At 45.7% G+C, this 19,147-nt stretch overlaps 1 protein-coding gene across 1 annotated transcript in view; it reads right to left on the bottom strand.

Annotated features, from left to right (window-relative positions):
* Positions 1 to 19,147, bottom strand: part of fibcd1b (fibrinogen C domain containing 1b) — a gene marked incomplete at its 5' end in the record, with an annotated part of 76,010 nt that overhangs the window by 12,215 nt on the left and 44,648 nt on the right. Inside the window, one exon of the mRNA XM_083669760.1 lies at positions 10,436 to 10,532. Within this exon, the coding sequence (XP_083525886.1) occupies positions 10,436 to 10,532 (97 nt within the window). The remainder of the gene's footprint in view (positions 1 to 10,435; positions 10,533 to 19,147) is intronic.

Genomic DNA, 19,147 nt, shown 5'->3' with positions numbered 1-19,147 from the left:
CAGGGAGTGACAGGGCAGCTATATAACCTGTGGATGGGGATATGATGGCTTACAGACTGTTTATAACAGGTGTATGGTACGGATGCTTATAGTAGATATGAAAGTACGGGGTTATAATGTGCTTGTAACTGCAGGTAACCGGTAGATAAGTAAATATGTACTTCATAGACTGTTTACTGGAAGAGTCAGTGGTGGTATACGCTGTAGGGAGTGTTGGCAGCTACTTTGATTGTAAGGAATGCTGATTATCCATGTTAGCGTTTCTGTGTATGGTGTTGCATCTCGGGTGCCTGAGGTAACATTGGCATTTCGAAAAGGTAATGCATTTCCATGTATTTCCATTCTCAACAGAAAATCTGCTCAATTCCCTCTTGTGTGCTGTATCCCCTCCTAAGAGCACGGAAACTGTCTCGCACTTCGCTCTCCGCCATTTAACCCTTGCCTGAAGCATAAATACACACGGTTCTCCTCTTAGATCAGAAAAATTAGCATAGGCGCGTGGGTGGTCTGGCAGAGTCAAAAGCAACAGGATCATTCTCACTGTGACAGACATCCTCTCCTACTCAAAAACAAAATGGACCAGGGGAGGCTGGTGGAGGTGGAAATCGGAGGACGGGCTCATTGGATGCTCTATCCCTCCCCTGTCTGCGCGGTGTGTATCCGTGGGGATCAGTCTGACTCATCCGCAGTCGTCTTTAGTCGCTCTTTAGATGCACTAGCATCCAAACAGATCGATCCCACAGCCCCGCTGCCTGGCACTTTTAATTGGAGTCGATTGTCAGTGATATGAGGAGAAGTGGAGAAGGGGGGAAAGGCACATTAAAATGTGAATCACACACACACCCACCGACACCGCGCACACACACGCACGCATGCACGCTCACACACATACACACAGCAGGGGAGGCTGATGGAGGTAGACATTGGAGCATGGGCTCATTGTCATACATGGAATGGAATATGGAATGGTATCAAACGTGTGTGATGCATGCACACGCAAATATGCATGCACACACACACACACACACACAAACTGACAGGGTCTATATTTGGTGGGTTAACGATCTCTAATCCGTTTCCAACTTCACGGCTGCAGTTTTTCTTTCTCATCAAAAGATGAGGGCATACCTACTGTATACACCAACACACACACACACACACTGATACACACCAACACACACACACGTGCACATAAACACACACACACACTGATGCACACCGACATACACATAAACACACACACACACACACACACACACACACACACACACACACACACACGCACACACATGCACACGCCATGGTTCAATCAATAGACTGGGGCTAATCTCACCTCTAGATTAATTGGTGTGATGATAGATAGATACGATGTGGAGATGAGATCTCATGTGTGCGTTCCACTCAACCCTGGGTATAACAAATAGCTTCCTGCTTCCATCCAGAAGGCAAAAATACCAAAGCTGGTTGCACTCATGTGTCATAATCAAAGAGATACAATCAAATTAAACACTAGCGAAAAGGCAACTAGGGAAAGGCAACGACTCATCTCGTCTCAGATCGTCTGAACCTAACCTCTGGGATGGAAAATGAGCAAGCGAGAGAGAGAATTGAGGGGGAAGGAGAGACGGGATGGGAGGGTGGGAGAAGGAGAGATAAACACTGAGAAAGCTGGCAGGCCTTTCAGGCGGTGATTCACAGAGAAAACCACATTAATATTCAGCAGTGCTCTCAGGTTAAACAAAATGAGCAGCCAAAGCCTGATGGGGATGACTGGGAACAGAATGAGCAAAAAGATCCAGGGTCACACACACACACGCACGCACATACACACACACACACACACACACACGTGCATGCACACACACATACACACACACACTCCCAGAAACGCACACTGTCACACACAGTTACCTCACAAGACACCCAATAAATTCAAAGCATACACGCCAACCTTCGTAAAAAACAATACTACAATTAGAATATTATCATGCATACACATAGTGCCACAAGAATAATGCGCGCACACACGCACGCACGCACACACACACATACACACACAGTCAAAGGTTCCAGCATTCACATTAGCCATTCTCTACTCTCTTGGGTGAGTGCAGGGCTGGAGGGGAGAGAGAGCTGACTGAAAAGTGAGCTTGAAAAAGGGTTGAGCTGAGCTTACTTAGCAGATGGTGTCTTGTTAACACTCAGGAGGAGTGAGAAGAGTAGAGGGGGCCAGAGATCGGAGTTAGAGGAGGGATAGAGGCGATGGGACAGGATAAGCAATGCCTTTCATTTATGGATCAGATTACTGGAGGTGACCAGAGTTCTGCAGAGGTCATGACCATAGCTTCATGGGTAATTCCCTCAGGGGAGGTTAGTGCATCTAATGAGTTTTCATTAAGAGGAATAAACCACAATTTAATCAGTCAGTTTTCATGACAGGGTAGGATAGAATAGAATAGAAACAAATAGAATAGGATAAAGTCCTTGTGAATGGTTTGGCCAGCTTGGACTTATCCTGGGAAAGATTTGTGTTGGGTATAGATCCAGCCTTGAGCTATCCTGTTAAGAGATAACTGCTGGTTCTCCTGCATAAAGAGAATCCTAGCCATTCGTAATAGTATTATGGTACATCTGGGTGAAGACCTAATATGTTTTATTTAGCAGCACACACGGTAAGAGTAATATGCCGTCCACAGACACATCTGCCTCCTTCTGCCCAAATCAGACAAAAGGGCCACCTATTACCATTCTGTAGCACTCAGCAGGGAGCAGACATGAGCACGAGTGTTCTTATAGCAGTGAGACATGCGAGAGAGGAAGAGGGTGGGTAGGCAAGGGAGTTGTTCTGAATAGTTCAATCTATACACTGTTTTTTTGTCTTGCACTGTAACTTTCATGCATGAACAATGTGGATCCATTACTTTGTTGAAAAGCCCTTTTAAATCAAATAGTAGTTAGATATTCCATTACTGATTGCAAGAATATCGGAACAAAAGAATCCCCTTGTGGTTTAATGGAAAAGTGATTATATGACCAACGAAAATACAAGGTAGAGAATGAATTACCAGGAGTGTCCATGTGTATTAGGGGAGATGGAGTCATTTCTCTCCCCATTGTTAGTAAAGCTATTCAATCATTCCTCAATCAAAATTTCAATCACCCCATCTGTGCTCGTTGAACATTCCCTTTACGTGCAGAATCCACCCATAAAATCGAGCACCTTATGAAAAATAAAACTCTCCTTCTACTTAAAAAGCCTCTCTCCTGCACTGGCGAGAGCATGATACCTGAGCTGGGAGCTGATTGGCCCGTGGGCAGGGAGAGGAGAGGGGCATCAAATAAAGTGGCAGGGCCAGGGAGAGTGGGCTCGGCATTGCAGCAATCCTCACATAGTGGAATTACCGGCGAATTGCTACAAATTGCAGCCATCTCCACTCCAGCAGGGCACCCCAGTCCCAATCTGCAGCAGACAGAGTGTACGCCAGAGCTTTTCTAACACGCGGTGCGGAGGTTGGGCTTTCATTTGCGGGTGTAAAAAATGTCAGGCCTGTTGAGGCCCTGGCTCCCCGGCCGTCCGCGGTGAGAGTGTCGGAATCACAGAGGTGCTTTCTCACTGCTGAATAATTGATTGGATATGAGTGTGGTATTGGAGAGCCCTTAACTGAAAACACTTATGTGTCCTCTGAATAATAGATTGTGGGGGATTGTAGTTTATATTTCACTTTGTCATCCGGGATATGGTATCATATCATATATGTCTGCTTTGCTGTGATAAGGCAGGGCTGTGAGGCGTTCTTAGTTCAATCAGTCGATTGGCATTGTTTGGCTTTGACCTTGTTTTGTCTCTTGTGATTAATTACATAAAATAACACAAATGCACATGCACATGCACATGCACTCACACGCATGCACGCACACACACACACACACACACACACACACACACACACACACACACACACACACACACACAAACCACACTATTACATGGTGTGCCTGAAATGCATGCTGTAGACAGTATAATTCATCATCCTGTAACTGAGGAGGAAGCCGATGGTTTCTAAACGTAGGGGTGTATGGAGAGAGACCAGATGAGCACAAGGTGAGTGTCTCGTTCATTCAGCCATGAAAAGTCAGTGGGTTGGACAAACCACTCCAGCAATGGTCCTAGAAACCCATGAGGAACATTGGCATAAAACCTTGACTAGATGAAAGGACGGTTTTTTCACATACTGTGTCGATGAAAACTCTTTTCACTGTAAGGCAGGGGAAAACTCAACACATTTACTATCAGTGTACAGAACCACCCACCTAGTGCCTCACATCATTGCCAAATCCTAGCATATCTTTTTGCGTCGCTAGGATTAAAGTGTACCTTTAATGTCGCTAGCATTTAAAAGGATCCGCTAGGATATGGCTATGATACAAGGCACCAGGTGGGTGGTTTTATACCGTATATTTCTCTTTTTGACTACAGAAGACAGAAAATGTTAGTTTTCACATATGTAGACACTGGTATGGTGCTGGAGATAATGATTGCGATGTTAAAAGAAATGGGTGAAGTGTCCCTTTAAATGAAGAAACAAATTGCAGAAATTCTATTCTTAAAAGGAGCGAAGGTCGACGCTGCGTGGAGCTGTGGGGGATTAGAGCTAGCGTTAGCACGGCACTGAGAGTATAAAATCACATGAAATGGTCTTTCTTGCTGCTTGTAATGACCTGTGGACGAGGCTGGAGGGAGGGTATCCATGGGATATGGGACCGTATGCACTATTAGACACTCTGGCACACGTGGGCAGACATCCCACAGAGCCAAGCCCTATCCTGCACCGACACAAACCTTCCCTCACTAAGCTCAGCTAGGCTTGCCTCCAGGCAGAGGGAGACATGGGGGAGGGGGGGGGGGGGGGAGAAAAAGGAGGGGGAGAGGGAAATGGGAAGAAAAAGAGAAATGTGGAAGAACCACACCCAGATATACAATAATCTTCTATGTTGCTCCTTGCAGCAGAAGGAAGAGAAAGTGTGAGAGAAAAAGAGAGATACTGTATGCTCGGGCAATAACACTATATCTCGTCATGGAATGGAATGGAGTGAGGAATGGTATCAGACACTGTCTGTCACCTACAGTTTGCAGACTACATACTAGATCCATCAGAAGTAACTTCATAAACCTTCATGAAGCTCACTGTGCATAGCTGCATCAAGGAATCATAAAGCGTGGCACTACTGGAGAAACTGGCATATTTCTGTGCTTGAAGAGCGACATGACATGTTCTAGGATATGTAAACTGACAACACTTTCCCTGTGCGTAGATCTATTGTCACCTCCCCTCTAGAAGTGACAATCACTTACATACGGCACTGTGACATTCTCCTCGGGAAGAAACCCTTGCATGTGCGCACAGCACTCTCCCACTCTGGCATTGATTACCACTGAGGACGTATGGAAGAGGAAACACAGTGTGTAATGAGAACATCGTATCCCTTGTTCAAAATGTGAGAGGACATGAGCTACAGTCGGGTGTACGGAACGCGACGGCTTCAAACAGCAGGAGACACGCAGGGAACTTACAGCGATTTTGCAGGGAAAATGCAGGGAATTTGCAGGGGAAATGCTAGAGAGCATTTTGAAGGAGATAGAGGTGGCAAACAGTGGATTGATGGAGGTAGGGTGCAGAAGTAATGGGGCTATTTATTCACCCTAACAGGAACAGAGAGAGATCAAGAGAGACTATGCAGTAAAATCCCGAGGGCTCCTCTAAGCAATGACCTTCCTGCAAGGTGCAACACCTTTATCATCCTTCCCTCATTTTAAAACCTGTGTGTGTGTGTGTGTGTGTGTGTGTGTGTGTGTGTGTGTGTGTGTGTGTGTGTGTGTGTGTGTGTGTGTGTGTGTGTGTGTGTGTGTCTGTGTGTGATCAGGGTTTAGGAGGTTGTCAGGTATGTATGTGTAAGTTAACCTAATTCCTAACATCCTCTGACATAGGGGCAGAATACCATGTGTATGTGAAGTGGACTGTAGGAGTGGAGGTATCCATCGGAGGGGTACAGTTTGTGTTCTCATTGAGGATGCTAGTGACAGCTCCTCCGGTCAGTGAGTCATGCCTCCCAGCCATCAGAGTGTCAGGAAACATCAGTGCTGACCCCTCGCTGCCTCCCATACTAAGTAGTGGTGAGGAACATAATACAGGACCACAACTAGAAAGTACTCCTCAAATAATCCTCACAACGACTCCAAGCCGCCCCAATATAGACACTGGGTGTCTCTGTGCTCTCTGCTTCACCCTCTCTCTTCCTCTCCAGCTTCCTTCCTGGCGCTCTCCCTCCTGTCTTCATCTCCTCCTCTCTTCTATCCGCACACCCACTTTCACTCTCCTACCACCTGTCCCACAATCCCTATCTTCCCTCGTTACCACGTCCTCCCCAATTTATCTTCCTTCCACCCTCCCTCTCTTCTGCACCTTCTCCGCACAACACTCTGCTCCTGCTCATTCTCATCTCTCCATCTATCTCTCCTCCCCTCCCCCTCTTCTGTCTCATCCCCTATGCACCTTCTCTCCACAGCACTCTCCTCCTGTTCATTCATTTCTCTATCCATCTCCCCTCCTCTCCTCTCTCCCCTCCCTCCCTCCCCCTCTTCTGTCTCATCCCCTATCCACCTTCTCTCCACAGCACTCTCCTCCTGTTCATTCATCTCTCCATCCATCTCCCCTTCCCTCCCCTCCCCTCCTCTCCTCTCCTCTCCTCTCCTCTCCTCTCCTCTCCTCTCCTCTCCTCTCCTCTCCTCTCCTCTCCTCTCCTCTCCTCTCCCTCCCTCCCTCCCTCCCCCTCTTCTGTCTCATCCCCTATCCACCATGTCTCCACAACACTCTCCTCCTGTTCATTCATCTCCCCTCCCCTCCTCTCCTCTCCTCCCTCCTTCCTGTCTCATCCCCTATGCACCTTCTCTCCACAACACTCCCCTCCTGTTCATTCATCTCTCCATCCATCTCCCCTCCTCTCCTCTCCTCTCTCCCCTTGACAATGACTTGCAGAGCCACTGATGCCTCCCTTCAGCCCTCCCCTGCTAATGAGGCAGAGGGGATCACCTATCCATTAACGACCCAGGGAATAAAATTTCCACTGCACGATCGATCATCCCTCTACCCCCCCCCCCCCCCCCCCTCCACACACACACACACACACACTCACACACACCACTCTCTCTCACTTCTCCTCCCCTCCTCTCTCTGTAATTGGTGCATGCCGCTGACCTCCGACCCTGGAGAGCTGGAGATGACCTGAGGTCAGATGATGCCAGGAGTGATTGGGGCGTATTTCAGCTTTTACAGCTGATCCGCTGCCTGGGTCAGGTATTCAGCAGAGCTTTGTGATGACACAGGGGTGAACAGTAGGTGGATGGTGGTGAGAGGTAGAGAGGCAGGTAAATGCCTGGGGGCAGGGAGAGGGAGAGAGAGAGAGAGAGAGAGAGAGAGAGAGAGAGAGGAGTACAGAGGGAAGAGGACTGGGGGTGGATGGAGGTGAGGGAGGGCAGAGGCAGTCTTGGGCCACGCAGGGATAGAGAAGAGAAAAAGAGGAGGATGTGTATTCAAAGTGTATTCATAGAAGCTGGTTGATTGCGGTGCCAGGCTGACATTCCCTTGCCAGCCTCAGTCATGTAAAACCAGTTTCTGGGAAGAAAAGAGGGCAAAACGAACACACTACCCTCTCAACATTCCTCCACTCAGAATGTTTTTATTTGTCTGCTCCTTTGAGATGCATCCCTCTCCACATCTCTACTGCATGAGGAGAATGCAGCCTTGCAGTGTGGTACTGTATGAGTGAGGACAAGAGTGTGTGTGTGTGTGTGTGTGTGCGTGCGTGCATGTGTGTCTGTTTGTCCATTGGAAACATGAGAGAATTAACAGTCCTAACGTGAAGTGCGTAAAGCGGTAAAGAAAGGAGAACCTCTCCATTATCAACTTTTATTGCATGCACACTTTATGCATACTTCATCATAGATATTAAAAATCTATTCTGGGACAGCCATCTATTGAACAAAACAATAGTTCAATCAACAAGGATGAATAACCTTCTGTGCATAATGTGAACACATTGTTCCTAAAAAATATTCTTTTTCATGTCACATCAATGAAACACTTGAAGAAAAACACATTGAGCTGTGTGAGTGTGTGTGTGTGTGTGTGTTGACATAAATGTGCACCATTGTCTCTCCAGCTAGAGGTGTCGCAGAGTTCCTGCTGTGTGAGACTGCTGTGCTCCTCTGTCTCTCCTACGGGCTGACGAGTTAATTGCCACAGATTCTGGGACATTTTATTCTATTATTGATCTATGTGAGATATGGGAGTAACTCTCTCCAGAGAGAGAGAGAGAGAGAGAGAGAGAGAGGGAGATCGGAGAGCTTTTTTTGAGTGTGTTATTTCACATTACTCACATATGAGTACATTCTATGTAAATGACATGAGCAGTGTGTTAAGTAACCAGTGATTGTAGAGATGCTAGCCTTCCGCAACAGAAAAAAGGAGCAGCAGAAGAGAATCTTGCTCGGCTCTGAAGAAGTTATCATTTTCCAGGCAAGGCCGATGTTTCCTTGACCTGCTGGATGTCTGGAGTGCACTCTCTCAACCCCCTCCCCTCGCTTGCCCTGACACCGACAGACATGTCCGTCATCACAAATCACCCTTCTCCAAATTATAGCCTCTCCTATCTTGCCCACCTACACACACACACACGCATGCTTGCACACACAGACACACACACACACACTTGTTTCCTCCACTCACTGCGACTGCTTGTCTGTAATCACATGTGGTTACACCACTCACTGGGCCTAAGAGCTCAATTATAGTGCTCAAATTTTCTCCTCTTGTCAAAAGCGAGTGGCATGTAAAGCGATAAACACAGCAATTTCAGAGTTATAATTTTATTTACAGCACAGGAAGGAAAAAAGGGAAAAAATTGTGTGGAGAAAAAGGAAAGGGCGGCTTTTCTTGCTGTTCCTGTGGTGGTAGTTAGTTTGTCTTTAACGAGGTGGAGGATGACCTTTCTGCAGCAGGCTGAGACACCCATCACAAAAACACTGAATTACACCCAAAAACACTGCTCGAGTTTATTTGCCACTTGCATGCATACAAATACATACATGTACATTGGAATTCTCATACAGTACATTCAGTAGGGGCGACAAAACAACAACAACAACAACAACAACAACAACAACACTGACAGTCCATTACAAGTACATCATCAGTCCATTGCTTGATTCAAGAGCCGTATCACACACAGATAAAAACTGTTCTTGAACCTGGTGGTGGAGGTTGTAATACCACCCACTACCACACACCGTCCTGAGCAGAGAGAGTGCTGGCAGGGCAGGGTGGCGAGGTTGTCATATGATGGGCCCTAACACGGAGACCTGTCCATGTGAATGGACTCGATGGAGGTGAGACAAGGGTGCCCACTATCCTCTCTGCTGTGAGCACGATCCTGTTGAGTCTGTCTCTGTCATGTACTGTGGTGTTTAGGGTTGGGCGGAATACATTTTTTCATACCTTTATACCGTCCAGCTATTTTACCGGGGTATACAGTATTGCTGCAAAAATAATAATAATGTTGCAGGGGGCTGGCGGGAGCCGTCTTTGGTCCATATATGTAATCTACATTGAAAAACTGATTTATTTATGTGGTGACTGCTATACCGTATGACATTTAGCCTAATCAATCATTCAAATTTGACATCCAGATCACAGCTTGACAAACTAAACTAAGCCTGTGCTTACTTTATGATGTTGTCTGTGTTGACCAGGTCAGGGGATACAGGGGCAGAGCACACTAGCGTACTGCAGGTATGGATACTGCAGAACGCTATACTGCAGAGCGCAGACACAAGATCAAACCGAGATAACAAGACTACAAACCAAGCTAACGAGACTTAGCTTGGAGAACAGACCACTACAGCAACATGAGGAGAAATCAAGATAGCTGTACTGTATGCTAGACTAATACTAATAGATTGAGAGAGAGAGAGAGAGAGAGAGAGAGAGAGAGAGAGCAGGCGCAATAAGCTAGTATACAGCAGATGTAAAGCTTTTTAAAAGCTGTATACCAAGCTAGCTCCAATTCATTTTTCATTTTTGCCCTCAGGGTAATCGATGATGGTCTTACAAGACAACAGCACCCACTGAATAAGCAAGAGTATTCTGGGAGGTTCAAAGTGGCCTGGAAAGAAAATGGCTGATTCTGCCTGCAAAGCCATTGGGCAGGCTCTCCACACACACATCCCTCCCCCTAATGTGTTCCTAGGCAGCTGGGAAATCTGACCAGCATTCACATCAACAGTCTAATACACGCCCATGCACTCACAAGTGTACGCACACACACACACACACACACACACACACACACACACACACACACACACACACACACCACTTACCAAGCCAGTGTTCCCCAGTGATCTTGCCGAATCCGTCCCGGTAGGAGTCCCATCCTCTGAAGAAGTTGACTGAGCCATCTTCCCTGCGCTGGATCACCTAGTAGCAAAGACCAATAGAGTTAGGGGCTGGGTGTCACAGGTCAGTTGACACACAGTACATTTACAGTGTATTCCAGTGGAAGCTGGTTGAGGTAGAAATCAGAGGACGAGCTCATTGTAATGCATGGAATGGAATGAGCCTGGTGTCTGATTTCTACCGCCACCAGCCTCCCCTGGTGTGTTCATCCGGTTATGAGAAGTCAAGTTGAGGCACTCTGAAGAGTGCACAAATCATGTGCATCTAAGAACACCATTTACTTCCCTCTGCCATTAATGCTGAGGCTTTCACCAATGAATAATGCAATGCAGATGCTCTTCCCACTTAAAAGGCAATTCGTCAGAAGCTAATAAAAGAAAGACATTAAATCTTGATTGACTTTGAATAAAAACGCCATGGTATCTGCATACCTAATTGAAAGCTAAGAAAGGGACAATATTCATAATACTAAAATCTGTATATCTAGCGAACATGTCATTATTATTCTCCTATTATGGCTATGAATCATGCAATTATATCACAAGAGATTGTGTCTAAGGTTTTCGTCATGGAAACAAATAAACATATCTTGCTCATATGGTTGAGACTGTGTGTGTGTGTGTGTGTGTGTGTGTGTGTGTGTGTGTGTGTGTGTGTGTGTGTGTGTGTGTGTGTGTGTGTGCGTGCGTGCGTGCGTGCGTGCGTGCGTGCATCTGCGTGTGCATGTGTGTGTGTTAGTATCTGTACATGCCTTGTGAAACCTACTTTCCCGAAAAAATGCTAATGATCCAAGCTTGAGAAATGCATAAAGTGAAATTGGACACACTGTATGGTGCAGTACAGCCAAGGAAAAGAGATGCAAATGGGAAAAAACAAGTCCAAGTGGTTGCGATTGAAGGCCGTGTTTGTGTGAATATGACACAGACCATTCTCTGAGACAGTTTATGTTCCACACCACTGAACCGAAACGCCAACAGTCACAAAATACACAAAATACATAGCAAGAGCAATAAGAGAAGGCTGCACAAGGACACTCTCTTCGCCATCATCATCATATCATCGTCATCATAGCTGACATTTTTGTCGCTGTCATCGCCATCGCTGTCATCGTCATAGTCACCTCATCATCATCATCATCATCATACTGTACAGTACATGTCTCCATTGCGTGTGTGTGTGTGTGTGTGTGTGTGTGTGTATGTGTGTGTGTGTGTGTGTGTGTGTGTTTGTGTGTGTGTGTGTGTGTGTGGAACTCGTCTGGTCTTTGTGTTAGGGGGAAAGCTGTGTGCTTTTTAGTCAAGGTTACTTCCTACTTGATGCCTCCATGTTCCCATTCAGGGAGTGGGTTTTATACACGCATGCACGCATGCAGGCAGGCAGGCACGCAGGCAGGCAGGCATGCAGGCAGGCAGGCACGCAGGCAGGCACGCAGGCAGGCAGGCAGGCACGCAGGCAGGCACGCAGGCAGGCACGCAGGCAGGCAGGCAGGCACGCACGCACGCGCGCACGCGCGCACGCACGCACGCACACACGCACGCACGCACGCACACAGGAGATACAGTATAATGCAATCTTCTCCAAAAAGCAGGTCCTACTCCTAGAATACCTCCAGCAATCCAGCACAATTGTGATTAAAAGGAAGGCAACATCACTAATTCATTCATATACTGTATTATAGCATGTTTGAATGAATAACTAGCTTTAAAAGTGTGTTTACTATGACCATGCAGGCCATTTAGACACTGATTTGATCTATTTCTTCATAATTACAATAGTGTACTGTACACAAACTGTAGCCCCTATACTGTAACCCCTGTTAAGTACTGTACACAAACAAACTCATGTCAATAAACTCTCCTTGGTGTCTTAACCACCTCTCTCTCCCCAACTCTCACCCCACTCCTCCCTGCACACCTCTCTCTCTCTCCCTCTCCCTCCCTCTCCCTCCCCCTCTCTCTCTCCCTCCCCCTCTCTCTCTCCCTCCCTCTCTCCCCCCCCCCCCTCTCCCTCTCTCACTAAAATGGAGGAGCGAGAGGAGTGCACATTGAGTGGAGGCTCTGAGTGATGTCTACTATTAGAAGATGATGGAGAGAGGTTTTACTTTTCACTCCCTTCCCCTTCTCCCTGTCTTTTTCTCTCTCTCTGTGTGAATTTCACTAGACCATTAGCCTCAGCCTGGGAGGCAGGAGAAGGAGGCTTAAAATACAAGCAGAACCACAGTCCTATCCTGTAAATCAAACACAAATCACATCCAGTGAAAAGAAAGTGTTGGCTATCCATTTTGCTCTAAGGAGCTGTACGCCGTGGCTGAGTTCTGTCAGGTTTGACTCTCTTACACACTTTTCCTCTGATAATAACTAAACGCTCTCATTTCTGTTCCATTTTGTCGGCCATTCCGAGATAATATCTCCCTTCTCTTATCGTCTCTCTGTAAGAGTACAATACAGGCCCCACTGTGTGAACGGTTGTGCCTGAGATATCGAAGATACCTGGTAGACTGCAGACACGGGAGGATCATTATGGATATCAAGAAGAATGTGTGAAGGTAGCCTGTTGGCATTCATCCTATCATCAGGCTATCACCCCATCTCACACACCCAATGAAACACAAAATCATACATAATCCATGCTTGACTGAATCAAGTCAACAGGTAAAATCAGAGTTTGTTATGAACCTGAACTAGCTTTACAGTAACTACCCCAGTCATAAGGCAGCTTTAACCACTGAACTACAGCACCTGCATACAGCGACTCAGTAAACCTGTGACATGCTGGTCACTGTTCAAGAGGAAGCAGCTTTGGAACCAGCAGATTAGCGACCCTCTTGGGTCGCTGTCATGCCTGCCTGCCTGCCTGCCTGCCTGCCTGCCTGCCAGCCTGCCTGCCTGACTGCCTGCCTGCCTGCCTGTCTGCCTGTCTGCCTGCCTGCCTGCCTGCCTGCCTGCCTGTCTGCCTGTCTGCCTGCCTGCCTGCCTGCCTGTCTGTCTGCCTGCCTGCCTGCCTGCCTGCCTGCCTGCCTGCCTGCCTGCCTGCTTCCCTCCTTTCCTCAGTAATACTGCAGATCTTCATTCAGGTTTAATTGCCTATTGGCCCTAGAGCTGGTGCCTGTGCTCCCCAGAGACACGGGCCACTGACCCACACAACCACTGATCATTTCCTTTCACAATGCATTTGTGTCTCTGGGTGGCCAGTCGCTGTGGAGGTGGCTTGGACAGTGATTCTAAACCACTGGGTTGGTCGACAAAATGATTTTGGGGGGGGTGGGGGGGATTATTTTTCGGATTATTTAATATCTATATATCTATATATCTCTATATATAGATATAGATAGATATATATATAGATAGATAGATATAATATGGTCTTATAATTGAAAAAAATAGAATACAAAAACCTTAAGCTTGTAACCTCTTAATTTGATGCAAGCTGCTAGGTGTACCCAAATATATACCGAAGATATTCAGATGTGCAGAATGATGAGAGTTAAACATTTACAAATACCTGAAAGGTTGCGAGCGAAAATGGTTGAGAATCGAGGGGGCCATGGAGTGTGTGTGTGTGTGTGTGTGTGTGTGTGTGTGTGTGTATGTTGGCTGGTAGGGGGCGGAGGGGTGTTGGGGTGAAGGATCTTTTTGCTTCACACACATGGTTTGGTTCATTGATGCGTGAAGAACATGCAGAAGCATGTAACATAGAGGCAAATAAATCAAGCAACAGTGTTTCTGGCTTGCTCTCATGCTTACTCACACATGCACCCTCAGTGGACCTCCACACTGTAGCAGAGACACAAAAACAGCCAGCACTGGAAGAGAGGGTTCAACAGACTGTTAGGGTTCAACAGGCTGTTAGGTCCAGAGAGACATAGCTATTCCATTGCCCAAATCAGCTGTCCAGTCAAGGGTATGGAGCACACAATCTGTGTGTGTGTCTGTGTGACGGTAGGGAGATGTTGAATCTTGGATTACACTTCCCATGGGACCTTAAGCTGTCAATCAACAGAGAGGTCGGCCCTCCTCCCACACATCTCCCTGTGATGCTCCCCTACCACCCACTGTCGAGCCAGAGGTAGCAGACAGCAGAAATAAACAGTCAGAGTGTGTCTGTCAAGGTCGCAGGGTCATGGGCTAGCTCTGTTTGGAGGAGCGGGAGGTGACACCCTCTATGATTCTCAGAAGGAAAGGGGTGAGAAACTGTCATCTCCCGGCTATGAACAGCAGCTTCACACAGCAGCTATCTTAAAAGGGTGAATTAGGTCTGAGCATTCTGAAACTCTCCATAGAGCTGTCCTCAAACTGAGCAAAAATAACAACAACAGAAAGAAGCAGTGTGTTTTCTTATTGTATGCAGAGAGACAGAGAGACACACAAAGAGAGAGAGAGATGGGACATAATGATTCAGGGACTTTTTCTCTTTCTCTGTGCGTGTTCAGACTTGATTCAGTTTCACTGTCGCAAGTTTGAAGAGATGAATTCTTTATACAAGATATTCTACATGCTCAACAAAGCCAAACACCGCAACATCTCTCTGAGGTAAAAGCCTTCAGAAATAGCTTGCTATCGTTATCAATATTCAACAACGGTCACCAGAGAAAAAAGTCGTTCTCAGCCATAGAATGTATGATAAACAAAACAGGCAGCCAGGAATCCGCAGGTTCAACACTAGTTAACTATGACAGAAGCTCACAATATAGAGAATGCTGCCATACTTTCTTCACAATAAGTAGAACAGTAATAGAGGGGGTGGCAGGTAGTAGTTAGTGAGGTCAGCCAGCAATCGATAAGTCGCTGGTTCGATCCCCAATCCAGGAGAGAGCCGGATGTGAGCTTGTGACTGGAGGGTTTCTGGCATCATATCTAAGGTGCCGTTGTGCCCTTGAGCAAGGCATTTAACCCCTAACCGAAGATGGCTGACCCTGTGCCCAGATCCCACGTGCTGTGAGGTACGACAATTCATACAGCTACAGTATAGACCTCTGAAGTGTGACGCGGCTAGTCTGTTTATAAAGTCAAATATAACCCTCCTAGCTACTAGGGTTGGGCAGATTTTTTCACATATTTCACCGGGGTATTCGGTATTTATTTATTTAAAAATTTTAAAAAATAACATTGCAGGCGGGAGCTGTCTTTGGTCCATATATTTAATCTACATTGAAAAACAGATTTATTTATGTAGTGATTGCTATACCGTATGACATTTAGCCTAAACAATCATTTCAACTTTACCTCAACTTTAGTTTGTCAAGCTGTGGCTTGACAAACTAAACTAAACAGTTGGATAGCATAATATGATAGCTTAATAAGAAGCATCACTATGTCATATAGCCAAAAGGCTATCATTTGTCTACACTGCATTTGTCACCGCCAGATTGAGGTTGTGGCCAAAACAGTTGAGCCATGTCCAATTCAGGACCCTGATGGCGGCTGCAGTGTTAGCAGTATTATTGTCAGAAGTTTTAGCCAAAAGTTTATTCTCATCTAATTTCTAATCCATAACTACCGCGCGGAGTGCAACAACAATGTTGTCCGCCATGTGGTTTTCTGGAAAAAAGCTAGTCTGTCGACATTTTGACTGTAGTTTCCAGTCGGGTGTGACAAAGTAGACGGTTAAGGACATGTATGGCAGTCAGCGAACAGCTGACAGCAGCACTTGATACAGACAGATATCCCATCCGTGCAGGTGTTAATGGGTGCTTCAGTCAGAGGTGGGAGTGTAGATTAGATTCCCATTAGTGTTCACTTCTCTAGCCGTCATCTTTTTCATGCAAATCTTGCAAATGACCTCGTCCAAATCTGCAGGCTCTCCTTTATTGTCGGGTCGGAAGCTGAAATGCTGCCCTATAGTAGCAGTGAAATGCTGCCCTATAGTAGCAGTGAAATGCTGCCCTATAGTAGCAGTGAAATGCTGCCATATAGTAGCAGTGAAATGCTGCCATATAGTAGCAGTGGCATTTTTTTTCGGGACCAAGTCATTAGCACTAGACATGTTTTTTTTTCTCTCCTTCTCTAACCTTAGGTGGAAGAGGACACGTGCAACACCCCAGAAGTTGTATATATACTGGCGTTATTTTCCCAAACACTAGCTCTGTGAATCACTAATGACTCCAATCTGTGCTTCCGTTCAAACCTGGCTGACATGGGCCTTTATGTAGATTTAATTTTTTTAATTTTTTTGATTATCTAGTAAGTAGATACCTTATACATTGTTAATACAGCAAAGAGACTATCTCTCTCTCTTTCTCTCTCATTTTGTCTTTCTCTCTCACAGCAGGATCACAGAGTGAGGTTCACTCATATGTCATATTTGATACTGATTGATCCTGATAGTTAACAAAGTGGAGATGTGTTGACTTGAGCCCTTTATCTTCTAATTAAGATGGGGCTGGCATTTCCAACCAACATAACACCAATCAGGATGGAAATGTCAACACAAACGGGAAGTCATTAAATTGACAAACTCCCAATTTAGCATGGAAAACAAAATATGTGGCTGAAGAAACAACTGGACAACATCCCCTTTATACAAAATGCAGCTATGTGTTTATCCCTCATGAATATCAATATCCAGTTTATATCCACCGTTGGTTTGTATCTCCAACTCACTCAAAAAATAAGTGAATTTGTTGGCAGATTTTCAGACTGAGAAATATATGCACTACCTCAATTAAGAAAGCTAAATCTCGGATTCTGCTGGTGATCCTGATAGATATTGGAAAACAGTTGGTGCTCTGAAGCGTGGAAATTACTCTTTCTCCCAACCTAAGCAAGTTTTGTCAGACTTTGGCCTCATTACTGAGAAAAATTAGATAAGTGATGCCTTTAATCTGCATTTTATCTGCTCAGGCTTTTTATTTGAGAGAAACAGTGGTTTGGCTGACCCTGGTCAGTCGGTTGGCAGCCTCCCGTTGGCTCGATGGAAGATCAGTCAACTACTAGCGATTCTTTGTTTTAATTTCAATAGTTAAAATTTTCTACTCTTGATGTACTAAATGCCCTGCTTAAAATGGACGTAAAAAAATCCATTGGGATTGATCTGCTTGATCCAGGCCTATTGCAGCTTTCCGCCCCCTTAGTCATTGACACATATTTTCAATATGAATACTATTTCGGGTGCTATCCCCAAGGTTTGGAAGCCAGCCCATGTGCTCCCTCTCCATAAAGGTAGTGACCTATAGTAGCGACCTAGACAACTACCATCCTAATATCTAAGCTATCTTGCCCTTCCAAAGTATTAGAGTCCCCGGTCAACTCCCAGCTAAGAACCTTTTTATCTTCTCATTCTATTCTAAATGTGAAACAATCAGGCTTTAGAAAGTCCCAGCTGCTACGCATGTCTTAGATGATGTGTGAAATTGCTTAGATAAAAAAAAGAAAAATTATGTTATGCCTTATTTATAAATCTCTCCAAGGCATTCGATATGGCTGACCATTACCTACTCATTTAGAGGTTGTCTAAAATAGAACTAGCTACCTCCTTTACCTCCCTCTCCTGAATCTCGTGAACTAGCTACCTCCTTCACTTCCCTTTCCCCAACCCTGTGACCTAGCTACTTCCTTCACTTCCCTTTCCCCAACCCTGTGTACTAGCTACCTTCTTCACTTCCCACTCCCCAACCCTGTGAACTAGCTACCTCCTTCACTTCCCACTCCCCAACCCTGTGAACTAGCTACCTCCTTCACATCACTTTCCCAGCCCTGTGAACTGTAGTAGTTACAACCTTCACACACACACACACACACACACAACACACACACACACACACACACACACACACACACACACACACACACACACACACACACACACACACACACACACACACACACGTCTATCTATAGCTCCCAGGCTGAAGAGGCACAGTCTTCAAAGAGAATTGGGGATAAGGGCATACTTATCTAAATACAAACAGGCAAACAAGACACCTTCACCTTACTATTACTGCACTCTCTGGAGGGACTTTAAAGGCCAGAACAATAGTAGAGTAGCGCACAGACTCAACCTAAACTTTCACCATGGTGAGAACGATCCAACTCAGCATTCCTTAATGACAATTCTTCTTCCCAACACCTGCCAAGGGGCTATTCCACTGGCATAATCATATTAAGCCTTGTAATCTCTGAATTAAGTGACGGCTACTTAACAAGCTGCCATAAGCCCCCCACTAGGCTTTCTGTCCATTACCAGGCACAGATAGACAGGAAGGAACCTGTGGATTCCTCCATAGCCAAAGCTGATTGGAGCAGATTTACACCTTGGTCTGTGATTGGAACATACTGGACAAGTGAATGGCATGCGAGTGGTCTGAGTGGGTTAGATGTCTCTGAGTAGCTGTCAGCCTGTTCTCATAGATAACACTAATAGAGTGTGTGTGTGTGTGTGTGTGTGTGTGTGAGAGACAGGCTTTGCAGGGGCTTAAAAGGGCACCAACATACAATTTCAGCACCATCGACAGTATCAACTCCTCCTCCTATCGCACCATGAGGCATATATTTAAATCACTGAATACCTCAATCTTCTTATAGGCCCTTTGTGTAGAGCAGCAGTTATTTGACATGTGTGATATGGAGTTGTAATACCCATTGTAAATGTAATGGCTATACATGTCCATATTCATCATAACTAATAAATAGATATGCGTT

The sequence above is a fragment of the Argentina silus genome, assembly GCF_951799395.1.
Source record: "Argentina silus genome assembly, chromosome: 5".
Taxonomy (NCBI): domain Eukaryota; kingdom Metazoa; phylum Chordata; class Actinopteri; order Argentiniformes; family Argentinidae; genus Argentina; species Argentina silus.
This window is presented reverse-complemented; position numbering and strand designations above follow the sequence as displayed.